The sequence below is a fragment of the Sinocyclocheilus rhinocerous genome, unplaced genomic scaffold (assembly GCF_001515625.1).
Source record: "Sinocyclocheilus rhinocerous isolate Xijiao unplaced genomic scaffold, SAMN03320098_v1.1 scaffold4355, whole genome shotgun sequence".
In the NCBI taxonomy this organism is placed as follows: Eukaryota; Metazoa; Chordata; class Actinopteri; order Cypriniformes; family Cyprinidae; genus Sinocyclocheilus; species Sinocyclocheilus rhinocerous.
The window spans coordinates 33,825-48,156 of record NW_015665823.1 but is presented as its reverse complement, the minus strand read 5'-3'; the positions used below and the strand labels follow the sequence as shown (position 1 = coordinate 48,156).

General features: G+C 36.4%; 1 protein-coding gene across 1 annotated transcript in view; it reads right to left on the bottom strand.

The window, feature by feature from the left end:
- Positions 1 to 4,835: 4,835 nt before the first annotated feature.
- Positions 4,836 to 14,332, bottom strand: part of LOC107731539 (nuclear factor 1 A-type-like) — a 37,647-nt gene continuing 28,150 nt past the window's right edge. The window contains exon 6 of the mRNA XM_016542653.1: positions 4,836 to 7,913. Within this exon, the coding sequence (XP_016398139.1) occupies positions 7,899 to 7,913 (15 nt within the window). The 3' untranslated portion in view covers positions 4,836 to 7,898. The remainder of the gene's footprint in view (positions 7,914 to 14,332) is intronic.

Genomic DNA, 14,332 nt, shown 5'->3' with positions numbered 1-14,332 from the left:
TGAGCTCGTGTGCTGAGTGTGCTTTCATTCCACTTCCTCGAGCCGTAACCAGCTCTCAGAGAGCAGGCCACGGGGCACTTCAACATCAAACGAGGCATGAACACGAGACACCAGCATATGAGCGAGAACGCCGGCAGTGCGGCCCAGGCCTCCATCTGCGCTCAGACAGCTGGCATCAGCAAACTAACCACAAAGTGCCTGGATTACACACAACATCTCTTAAAGCCTCCCAACACACTGCACACTTTGTACTCATCAAACCATCCACATCAGTAACTCATTCTAAACGCCTTGTATAAAGAGAAGCGAGGCGGTTTTGACGGCGATGAGTTGGAACCTGTGAAGGAATGAAGCCAGACACGGAGGTGTACAGCATTAGCGTCTTTTATTTCGGTTTCTTTTTTTCTCTCATTTCTCGTTGCATAGGAAATGCACATCTTGCTTTTAGTAATTGAGTCAATGGAGGTGGACACTAATGGCTCCAAGAGAAAGGGGCAATGTCACTACACACAGAAAAAACAAGGAAAAAAGTTCAGAGTAAGAACCGAAAAGCAAACAAAGTCATTCACAGCTCAAATACAGAAGCTCCGTGGAACTAGTTATGGAGCTGGTACCAATACAACATGAAGTTTTCTTCAGGAAATGTATTATAGGCACAAGGTTTTATTTATTTTTTTGTATTTTTTTTTAGATTGTATCTAAAACGTAAGTATGTATACGGTGATTCTGCGATGTGAGATGGAGCGGTATGAGATACCAACACTCTCGTGGCAATTCGTAACTATTTTACGCTTCGGCGAATTGGTACGGTTGTACATTTTCGCACAACCTGCCTACTTCCTCAGCTGAATCGTCTTGCGTACTTTTTCATAAAATCGCCGCTTTGTAAAATAGTTAAGTTTTCTCACAAGATGGGGTTGGATATACGAAGGATGATGATGGACATAAAGATTTGGAGTGGTGGAGCTGGTTGAAGGGGTCTTGTAACATCACGCCAGAGATTCATGTGTAATCTTACACGCTAACCACCGCGATTGTCTTCTTTACGATTAGGGCCGCAGTGTTGGTTAATTTTCAACAGAAGGGGTCTAGCAGAACTTTGTTGAACGTCCTCAGACTATACGCACAATCACATCTGTTTCCAAAAAATGTGGTACAGCACGTCCTTAAGATATTTATTAATACGTTTAAACAAAGAGGAAACACTTTAATCGTAACCATTTGCTGTATGTTTCGGTTTATGGATATTATTGATTGCTAGAAGACCTCTTTTCCTTGGGGTTGGATTTAATGGTCCTGGTTTGCAAACTATTATTTTTGAGTCCTTCGAATCCATACTCGATATTTGAATCCTACCCTTTAGTTGGCTCGAAGTCAAACATCTCTTTCGAGGACCTCCTAAAACTCACTTGGTTCCGTTAACGGTTCTCACGCGTACATTCTTCTGCCGACAAAGAACGAATATCGTACTTCGGTGACACTGCAACACCACTACTAAATTCTGAGTGTAAGTCGATTATTTTTAGTGAATCCACACTAGTGGAATTTGACTCCCGAACAAATGATTTTTCAAACCAGGGCTTGAATCAAAAATATTTAGCACGACCAGTGAAGTCCAATTTCCAAAAGATACTTTTTTGAATCAGTTCTTTTTAGTAAAGCCCAAAAAGTGTACTCTGATTATCGAACGAACGACTCTTTGAGTCACGTCTTTTAATGAATCAAAAATACACAGCTCAACATCAGTGTAGTCCGATTCCTAAAAGAATGACTCCATTGAGTCAGATCTCTTCAGTGAACCAAAACAGCGCAAATAGTGTACAATGACTATGGTGTACTGTAGTTGCTGACTGGTTGTTTCAATGACAATTTGTGGCTAAAAACAAACATTATGCATTTATCAGTAATATTTTATAAAATATAAAGCCCAATTATTAGATTGCATTTATTTATTAAATAAATAATCATATCATTTGGCAATGGAATTGCATTTCTTTTCTTTTTCCAAATATTTATTCCCTAAAACCACTAATAGAATCGTTAAAGGAACCATTAAGGAATCAGATTCGTTCTTCACGATTCTCATGCCCATCAAAGAGCCTTTCGTATTTAACTTCAGAACTCCAGAGATGTTGTGAATTGCACCTACAGCAAGAAGATGCCAGTTCCACTGAGTATCGATTGTCTAGTGTGAGAACATGAGGAAACACAGACCTTCATGATTGTTGTTGGAGATAATGGAGATACTGAGGGCTACAGCAGAACATGGACCAGAATTTAGGTGGACGCTATGTTTTTGTAGATGTTTATCACTTACTTGACTTCACTATGCAATTATACTACGGTGAAACTGGTTGGGAACAAGTAAATGGAATGAATTGGAGAAGCATCTTGGAGGATTTTGACTGATAGCAGAGCTGGGTTAGATCATCTAGTCACGTTTATAACAGTTGGTTATGGAGGCGCATGCAGTTTATAGAGTGTGGTTACTGAACAGCTATAATCAGAAAAGGCTAGTGGTGTTGAGAAAACAGAAACGATTACAAACTGTTAACTGGTTTGATATTCAGAGAGCTATATAATACAGTTTTTCACAGGCACTACATTTGATCTTCTTAAATACATCAGGTAAAATGCTGGTTTGCTTTTAGTTCCATTATTCCTTTGATTGCGATACAAGTTCTTAAAAAACGAGGAAGGCAAAAGTGCAAGTACCAGACTCTGATTAGATTAGCGTGTCGTCAGTGCATAGTTCTCATGCGGATTACGCTGCTATGCTATCAGAAAGCAGGGTCGTTTCCAGTTAGCCTCCACTTTATCAGCAAGATTTAGCACCTTGTAATGATACCGTTTGGTGCAGTTAAGCCACCCGCCACTGGTGCATGATGGGGTTAAATTCATGGTATAGTGAACCTGACAACACGTTTATCCATATGATGGGCCCCTGAATGTCAACCCAGGCTCTTTAAGCTCCTCATCAGGCCCAGTTCTGCAAATCGACTCCCGAAAGTGAAACATGGGTGTTTAGCGTAACAAAAAAATGTGTACCTGTAGTCAAATCTGTAGTTCTTTATTTCCATGAATGGCCGCATACTTGATTCAATTATTGTGTTTTTGTTTTTTTTAGACTTTAAAATGTCTCACGATTGAATAGTACCCTGATATAAGCCGTATTTCTGCCTTAAACCATCCAATGCTTTGTTCCCGCCTCAAATGAATATAAGCGATACAACAAGAAGACCCACAAAAATGCGGACATAAAAATGATAAAGGCCTGCGGGGCCTTTATTCAACCCTGTTTTAGGACTAGCATGAAATTGATGCTATCATTAATGAAAGTATTAAAGGGATAGTTCACCCAAAAATGTATGAACAGTTGACGGTAGCCATTGACTTCCATAGTGTTTTTTTCTATACTATGGAAGTCAATGGGTACGTCAACATTTTTAAAAATATCTTCTTTGGTGTTCAACAGAAGAACGAAACTCATACACGTTTGGAACAACATGAGGGTAAATGATGACAATTTCCATTTCTGGGAGAACTATCCCTTTAAAATATCACTAAAAGTGTAGAATGTTCAGATTTTGATAAAATGCCACAAATTATTTGTAATACTTTATGTAATCTGTGTGAACAAAAAAAGACCAAACTGAAAAATGACAAAATGGGATGGGAAAGCTGACGACATGCAGGACTCAAAATGCCCTTATTTTTGAACATCGTCCCTTTATCCTCAAGAAAAGTCAAAGTTCTTCCTTTTTTTGCGTAATTGTATGTCTTTTCAGTGTTTTAAACCACCATCAAGCGATCTTCGTGCGAGTTATGTGACCCGAGGGCCTCGCTTTCACATGAAATGTAGAATCGAGTGAGGAATGGCTTTATCGACGGCCCATCGTGACCGACCTTCTCGTCATTTAACGTTGCTCGAGTGTCTCTGTGTGTGCTGGTGGGCGGTGGAAGAAAGATGAAGAAGTTGAAAAGAAAAAAGAATCATGTTGCATATCAAGCGGTTTATTTTCCTGCATGGAATGGTGAACACAAAAAGATGCCTAGATGCATTTATAATAGGGGCATCCTTTGGCTGTCTATGTCATTGTCTTCTGCCTAAAACTAATTTTAAAATGCATAAAAACGCTCTCTTCTTACCAACATCCTCAGAATTATCTAGATTTAGCTTCATCAACACTGATGCAACAAATAACCTTCAAAACATACAGCATACTTGTAACATCCATTTACAATGGGGTTTTCACATCGGCATCCTACACTTTTCAAGTATAGGAGTACTTCTATACCATCGAAAGAAGAAATAAGTCCTTAAATACATACAAAAAGGAAAGCAATAAGAAAACAAAAAACAGGAAACAGGAAGTTTTCAACTTAAATCCAGTTCCTCAGAGGACAAACAAAACCAGTTCTATTTATGTGGCCTTAATACAAACAATCAGAAAATTCACAACACTAGTTTTTCCTCATTTAATCAATGTTACAAAAGTCCTGCATTATAAAATAGGGCAGCTTTAAAATCAGTGTAATTAATAAAACTATACAATATACAAACATCAAATCTCCCATACTCAGGTGCGTCCGCCCTAACTCTCGTATCTAATCGATTCGGTTTGTTCGCTTCTCCAGCGTCTTCTCCAACGTTGTACCAAAAAACTAAATTACACACACAACACGAGAACAAAACAGACTGCCCAAACTATTGCTTGAAATTCTTTTTCTCTTTTTTTCTTTCTTTAAAAAGGGTGCAATTTTGTCATTATCTTACACACACAGCCAATCTCGCTGATTAGATGCCAGGCTGCTCGAAACAAGGTTTTTGTGACAAAAAAAAAAAAATATCCGTGCAATCGTGTTTCCCTTCGCTCTTTTAAGCCCTGGAAGCTTTTTTTTGTTTGTATTTTTTTGAATTTTTTTCTCAATTATCACAATTGTCATTATTTTATATTTAGTGCATACGATTAAGAAAGTAATGCCCAACTCATTTCTAAAGGGTAGGCAAGGACAATGACAAAAAAAATCACGCTAAAAAAACCCCACACAAGTGTAACTACTAAATCATCACATCATATGCCTGGGAAATTCGTCCCCATAATTCGTTTTTTGTTTTTTCTTAAATGATGTATGCAATAGAAAATAAACAGGTAAACAATTAATATAACATGGAACTTTGTCAAAATGTACAAAAACTGGGCATATTTTTTGTCCTGGACGTGTTCGCTTTTGTGTGTTTGTGATGGAAAGGACGTTTCCTCGTTTTTAAGGCTTGGTTGATTGACCGAAAAAACAAAGTATGCGAAAACATTGATGATTGTTTGTGTGAAACCCAAGTGAGGCTGATCAATGGCATTTTCTCGTGTCATGGGCATGAAAAACACACTGACGTTCAGCCACTTGACCTGTCAAGTGCTCACTTTGGTGGTAAAAAAAAAATCAAAAATGACTACATGAGTGCAAGCAAGTATTGCATATTAATCTTTTCCTCATTATTCATCTCTGGGAACGAAAAAAAATCCAGGAAGTCCGAAAAAAGAAAAAGTAGTCGTCATTTAGAAATTGCAGCAACATCCATAAATATCAATACACTACTGTTAAATTGGAGAAAAAAGGGCACGATGACACAAAAACCTTCGCGTTACGCATTTTCTCGGGCGAATGATTGACTTTCAACTGATTGAAGTGTAAACGATGGGATTTTCGAAGCAACGGACGACCGAAAGTGGCGATATGTAGTTAAATGGAGAGCAATACTGTGTATTATCAATTAGCACTAATTTGACTCTCTCCAAATGACTACATGTGGAAGGTGGGATGATAAGGTAAAAAAATATTCACATCTCCACATTGCAGCTTGTGCAATAACTCAGAACTAGACCATCGCTCAAGGCACATCGATGTGGAATTGTTCGTGCAGTTGGAAAAGGGACGATGAAGTGCGTACGTATGAAAACGATTGTTCTGACGGGAATAAAGGAGGAAGGGAGACTTTATAGAAATGACGACAACCTAAGAAGAGTCAGAGAGATGTTTAGCTGGTTGATTGTGAGAACAGCAGTAAAAATACCCTTTTTTTAAAGGACCAAACAAATACTTGATCGGCAAGTGCTCGATGTTGGGATTACAATGTTTTTCACACTACTTTAACTCTACGTAATCTATGTAAAAATTTGTCACTAACACTAGAACATGCAGATTATTTTCTTTAAAATTTTTTTTTTAAACTTTACTGAGCTTTGATCGACGGTGGATGAGACTGTAAGTGTATATATTTATATATATATATGTTTCGTACAGGAAACGAACAAAAACTCAAAAAAACAACAAAAATGGCATGCGAGGGAAGCTGGATCTTCACATTTTTGCGCGACGCTTTTGAAAGTGTCAGCGAGGAAGTTAGTTCCGTATTTCGCCTCTTGCGTTCGCATTTAAACAGTCGATTTTTTCATTCATGATTTCGCAAACGGCTAATTTTCTTACGTATTTCATTATGTGCTCGGTTAAATTAAAATATTTGCTGTAGCGTTTTGGAAATGAACTAAATTGATTGTTTAAACGTTGATATTTCTTAAAGGGATATTTGTTCTACAATGCTAACAATCGATGAACAAGCAAACAAACACATAAAAAACAACAACAGAAAAATCAATTACAGCTCCCCTTATTTCTCACAAGGCTATTTGTTCTATTTTCCTCTTTACGTGTTTTTTTTTCTTTTTTGTACCCCGATATTTTAGAGTCCTGGAGGTGTGAACGGACTAGGAAGAAAAATATATATATTTATATATATACTTTTCAACAATCGCTTCAACGATCTATCTTACAAAGATATTTAACAATCCAACATCTACCCAACAAAATTGCACTTTCCTCAATTCAGTATTCACGGTTAACCTTTTCTTGCAGTTTATGGAAGATCGAACCTTCACTTGGCCCTTGGTGTGTGACAGACCTTCCGCTGGGGTTTAGGAAGATTAGAAAGAATCGCGATGATTTTTGTACGAAAAACACAAAATATGAACATGCCTCCAAGTGGGGAGGGAGATCTCCCGTTAGCATACCGTAAAATGACCTGGTATCAAACATCACCGTTCATGACTTCTTCATCGCCTGCCCCAACATGACACAAAACAACTGAAAAAATGGGTTTGGTTGAGTCCTTGAAAGTTCTTGATCTGACATGGTGTGTTGATGGTGGTGGTGATGATGGTGGAAAGGGGAGGAAATGGTCCTGGCCAGCAGACGCAATAGAGATTTTTAGCTGGTGGCATATCTGACCCAGGCGAAACCTCCAACGTTCACCGATACGAAAACCGTATTGATCCGTCAAAACACGAGTGATTGAAAGGCAGAGCTCCGACCTCCGGGTGGTTGTGGGTATGCGACCCTTGGCCACAGACTGCGTTGGAAATGCCTTAGAATTCACTTTAAGACCACAGGCACAGAAGCGGGAAGCTCTTTGATTACGTCATGTTATGTTTTCCTCGTCTATCTGTGAGGGTGAACCAAAAACACAACAAAAACAAACAAAAGAAAAAAAAACGTGCACGTTTCCGAGAAAAGAAAGCTCTTCTTTTTTTTTTTCGAGCTCCACCCTCAGAAGAGCTGGACAGCTACTATATATGAATATAGGCATATAAACCATACATATGGAAGAATACATATGGACTATATAGATATATAGTAAGTGGGTGTAAGCGCGTTGAGTCGGTTCTTCTTGTTCCAGGGCTTGGCGGGGTTCTGCTGGAGCCATGCTATGGGTCTGTCCGGTACTGGGGCAGCAAGTGGCTTCTCTCTGTTCAGACTGGTGTACATGTTTGCGGGTCGTACTCAGGGGAGACAGAGGGGGTGGTCATGTGACCTCGGGAGCGGCCGGTCCGTGTCGGGAGTCTTTAGCCCAGGTACCACTGCAACAACACAGAGAGGAACAGATCGGTGAGGCAAGTTCAACGATTTCAATGAACAATCAGTGTCATCAGCAGTGTGTGAACTATATATATTTTATATATATTTTTGCCATCATTATATACATCATTATATATAAAGACTACTTTCATGATTCAATCAATTCTCAAAGGATAAAATCAGGTCTTGTCGTACATTTCTTTTCTGGCTGAATACACACTTTCGAACTACGCCACAATGCAAAAAACTAAACATAAAAATAAAATAAATATATAAAAGTTGTGACTGCAGTTTCATGTCAACTAAGACCCCCAATCCTTTTGTTATTACCTTCTTTGGAAGGTTTAAGACTGATTATAACCCCCAGAACTGTCATTCATATAGTATCAGTATTATAATGGCAAACAGAAAAGCATACAGCGCTTGTTGTTTTCTTATGGGGTCACTTTTGTATCAGCGTGGTGAGGTTTCAAGACGGTGCTTGACTCTGTGAGGGCTCAGCTCGACAACATTGTTTCTCTTCCTGTTCCTGTCCATCTGTTCCCTCTCTCTGAATGCCTCTGCAGCGCTTTCCGCCACACGGCCGTCTGTGGACTGGAGTGGTGAGGTTAGCGCGCTGCACCCCTGTAATCCTTCAGTGAAATGGGCTTATTGATTGCTGTGCTCCATTGTTCACATTTCCAGCAAGTGAGCAAGTGTTGTTCGGTGCTCGCCCACTTTTTCCCTTCGTTCTTCCCTCCCCTTTCCAGCTTCCCTCCTCCCACCAAGTTCCAAGTTCATCCTGGTGTTACATCATGTCTGGTTGCCAGGGACAACCAGACAGTCGTATACGTGACTATCATTAGCAAGGCCCTTATCCCTCTTTCTTTCTGTCCCTCTCTGATCCCTCTTTCCCTGCTTCCTTTCTTGCTATTCTCTTTCTGGCCGCCATTCTGTCCGAGTGACGTGATGCGATCTGCCCCGTCCGGCCCTCGCTGCAAATACACAAGCTTTTGATTCAATGTGTTCAGTGATTCGCTCGCTCCTCCCACCGCTCGGCTCATCATGCGCACATGATGTCCACCAATCAGTAGCCGTGATTAATTAAGCCCACGGAGTTTTCAGCCAATCAGAATGAAGTGCTGAAGGACTGCCCTCTAATAACAACACAAGACTGCACACCAGAGTTACAGTTTCTTGTTTTCTATCATTATTGCACACTTTATGAAACTAACTTTAAATAACTTTATATAACTAAACTTTGATTCAATTAACATAATTTTGCATTCAATTAAGATATTTCGCATTTTTAATGCATTATACTGTATATACACTTAATATAAGTTCTATTTTTTACATTTCTGTAATATAATTTTATATAAATATATTATCATGATATTCAGAGATAACATACTTAACATACATAACATGAGAACAAGACATGCTAAATATTTACTTATTAATTGTATTTTTATTATTTTTTATAATGTCATATAAAGGTGTAAATATTAGTAAATATTTATCATTTTTATAATGTCATATAAAAGTGTGTAAATAGACATGCTAAATATTTACATATTTTTACTTATTTTAAATAATTGCATACATTTTGAAAAATTTTATAAAGCATAATACAAACAGGCTTTAAAGTGATTTTTTTTATTTTATTATTTTTTATAATGTCATATAAAGGTGTGTGTATATAATATACACATACACACATGCATGTAAATATTGTATTATTTTATATAAATAAATTAATATATATATATATATGGCTTCATAAAGCATTTTTTCTTTGTCAGATTACATAATATATATATATATATATATATATATATATATATATACACCTCATATGTAAATATTTCTTATATTTTACAATATATACATATGACACCTTACACTAAATGTATATGTGAATTGTATTTATTTTAAATAATTATATGCATATTTTAATAAGGTATTATATAAACACTTCGTAAAAAAATAATTTTCTTTTTTTTTTGTTATATAACATGTACAATATGATACCTTGTACTAAAGGTATATGTGAATACTATATAATTATTTAAAATAATTTAGAATATTTTCATAATGCACTACATTCACATAACTTCATATTCAGTGTTACTTTTAGGCCTATGAGGTATTTTTTATTTATTATTATACACTATACCTCCAAATACACTTTATATAAAGTCCGTAAACAAATGATACATTTTAAAATATTCAAAAGACATCATAAAGCTATTGTAATGTCTTATAATACTTAATAAACATTACTGTTACTGCATTTATGTATTCATGTATAAATCCATACACACACACACACACGCACACACACGCACATGCATACATAAATATCACATATTATATCTATATAACTGTGGTTAGTTTTGAATATATATATATATATTTATATAACATAATAATGTGCAATATTAATGAATACATTAATAGTTTATTATATCATCTAGGCTTCATATAATGCTCCAGCAGGTTAATCTGGTAGATGATCTAATGTAGTTAAGAGGAATGAAATGATATGTGAGATTGAGTGGCTTCACTCCGGTTGGAAATGTCCCAGACATCGGCGTGGAAGGCTCTAGCGTACGGCTCGTTTAAATTCTATTGCTCACCGCAAGCGCAGTGGAGAAACTGGAAGGTTAGTTTTTAATCAATAGAAGTTGCTGACTCTGGACTTCTGCGCTCCGGTGCAGTGCAGCTTCCTTGTGTCTTTGTCTATCGGCTCGACCGCTCTCAAACTTTTCCTCCCACCCCTCCCGCTGTCCCTCTCCTGTCCTGAGAAGACTTTTGGAGACTCAGAGAGCAGGAGCGTGTTGGGTTCTCTGCGATACTCCCGTAACTGTGTGGACAGTGGGCTTATGTTACAGCACAGAGGCTGTGCTGACAGCTGTGATTTAGTCTGCAGATACACGGCACGCAGGAGCACAGAGGGGGAACCAGACAGACAGACAATAAAACGTGTGAAATTACAACCTGTCATTCTTACGTTTGCAACACGGCCGGCCTTTCAGAACCAGCACAAACGCAGCTAAATAAAGAGAAAACAATCTTGTATAAATCAATTAAGAACTACATTTTGATATATTCTGTGGAACATCAGAGAGGTGTTTAACTAATATTCATTTTTCACAGATGGACTGATATGATATACAGATTATTTTACTGTTAAAGTAACCAATAGCAAACATGCAAAAAGTAATGAATTAATGCTTAATTTCTGACACAATACACAATGCTAAACAAGTTAATAATCAATATACTACTACAATAAAAATACAAATTCTAAGTATTGTCAATAATAATAAAAGTTTAGTAAATAATTTAGTAAATAATTAACAGTAAAAATAATTGCTAAACACATTAAAATAGCAATTTAACAATAGACTACAACAAACATTCATTGTGGATATTATTATTATTATTATTATTATTGTTGTTGTTGTCATTATTATTAGTAGTAGTATAGTAAAAATTATAAATATTTGACAAAAAAAAACACAATATAAATTTAACAACAATTACAAACATGACCTGTGAATAAAATATTAATATAATATTAATATTAATATTGTTTTAATAATAATAATAATTTTAGTGGTGAAAAAATATAAAAATCTTGAATAATTTATGTAAACATTTAAACATGTAAACGTAATACAATGTTAAAGTCTCAATAGACTACATTAAAATTGTATTATTATTATTAATAAAACAATATTAATGATAATTTACTTGTAAAAACCGTAAACACATTTAAATAAATCAATAAAATGCACTGTGAATAATAATAATAATAAATTATTATTGTTATTATTATTTAGTGGTGAAAAAAACAAAAAAAAAACTTTAACAATAGACTACAATAAAATTTATTTTGATTATTATTTTTATTTTTATGAACAATATTAATAATAATTTGCTAGTAAAAACCATAAACATATTTAAGTAAATCAATAAAATGCACTGTGAATATAATAATAATAATAATGTATTAGTAAAATCTAATTTATGCAAAAACATTAAAATATCAAATTATTTTAACTATGAAAAATACATGCAAACAACATTCAAATAATTAATTTAATTTTCCTGTTGAACATTTAGTGGTGTAATGGGTGCTACTCTTTAGACACCTACAAAAGGCATTTATCAGTTCAAAAGATAAGTAATAATGCATAAAAGTGTAAAAAAAAAAATCTTTAGCGCGAAACTTGCTTATAGAAGAAACTGTGTGGGATAATCTATGATTTATGGCTTTGTTCAAATCCCTAACCCTAAGTATTATCAGTAATAATGATGATTCTTGCCTTAGCAAGCAGCACTAATGAATCTTTTCATTGGCTCTCAGCTCAAAAAAGTCCTCAAAAGTCCTTTGCGGTGAAGTGGAACGCCGTGCCAGAGGAATTAAAGAGGTTTCACACACATCCGGAGCAGTTTTATAGACTCTCAACTAATGGATGATGTTAAGATTTAATTAGGGGTGACAGAACCTAGAACGGTGTAAAAATGTACCAGGAATAAAACGTCAAGTGTAAAAGGATCACTTCCTAACAAGAACAGATGCATTGTGGGATAGTTCATCTGGAAGAGCGAAAAACAACGACAATCCCAGACTGTGGGATTCAACCTCCTCCATCTGTCAGGAGACCGAATCACGCTCCAGGCCCAGGAAGAGAGCGTGATCGGGAGAGAAAAACAAGATTCAGCAGAAAAAACAAACGAAACGGTGGTGCGAGAGAGAGCCAGACGCCCCGCGGGCCGCACACGAGATGATCCACGATCACTGACTACCTTCGTATGACTACGAGACCTCGGCCTGTTCAAACAACCATACAAACATCGTCTCAGAGCGGCATCTTAATGGACTGTTTCTTTTTCCTAAAGGTTCTGTTTGGATGGAGCTTCAAGCCACCCACAGAGTCAACACACTTGACCGTTTGTGTTCGCTTTGGCGAGAAGGATGTGTACGGGATTAAGTCATTTCCATACAACAACGATGACGTTGTGGCCTGCGGTTAGCATTAGCCATGTGAAGTCACAGAGGGCTGTTGTAGGGTTTTGAGATGTTCATTTCCCAAATGAATTTTGAACCGGCTCTTTTTAATGATTCATTTGAGCGTTTGTGATTCACTTGGCTGTACGGGAGAACCGCACTTACACACAAGAGAATGGGAAACCACTGTGAATCAATTCATTTTATTTCTGGTAGTGATGCAAGAATGTAAAAGGTTTTGATACTTCATCTGCTTTGTAACTAAAAATTGCAAACATTTTGAAAATGTAATATAATGAAGCAAGAATCATATGCAAGATTTGACACAATGTATATATTTAACTTGGAAAAAAGTAAATGATAAAAATATTTTTATATTTTATGAATATTTCTGGATTTTTTGTTGGGGTGACCCCAAATAGTCGAAGATTCGAAGCTTCGATAGGAGGAGCCTGATTCGACTACCAATCTCACAGCCGAATATTCGCGGGGTGTTATGATCATGCTATTTTGGCTGTATGGGGGTGCTCAAATGTCTGATTTCACATAGAACTACCGGTTTTCTCCCAATAAGTTAATATACAGCCTATTAAAATAATGCTGTAAATAAGAATCTGAAAAGAAAGAAGCTTCAAATAAATATTTTAATGTGCGTGAATAAATCCAACCACCCCTATAGATTTAAGTTTCACTTTCCATAATCCGTGACCGACAGAGGAGCATCTTGGCGGCAGGGATTTAAAACTTTAACAAGACTCAAATGGACACAGGCAGAGTGTAAAACTGGATTTTTTAGATCAGGTAGGGTACAAGTGATTTCAAAACATTTCAGCCGGTTTATATATATCGTGTATATATTATTTATCTCGTATAAGATGCATTTGGTTGAGTTGCGCTGCAGTAAAGCGCTTCATTGTAGTACTACGGTGATTATATCTTCAGCACGCAGCGCGAGCAGGACAAACAACAATGCAGAATATAAATAACTATTACTGGGACTGTCATATACATAACAATTATAATGAAAACACTATTATAATAAAACGCTGTGAATTTTTTGAGTTTAGTTGCTGTGTTTCTGCACATTGTTGCGTGAAGAACGTGTCCACAAAAGGAGTTCATTCAGAGCCGCGCAGACACGTTCATGTGCATTCGGGGCATTTTGTGCAGATAGCCTATAAGTCGTAATATTAACGTTATGTTGTATAAATAATGAAGTGTATTCTATATGAGATAAATGATCAGTTAAATCCCATTGATTAAAAACCTGCTATCAAATGCTTCATTCTATGGTCATCTTCAGCACGCACAGCTCAAAACAGAAATGCAGAACATTAATAACTACTGTCATATACATAACATTATAATGAGAACACGATTATAATAAAACGCTGTGAATTTTTAGAGTTTAGTTGCTGT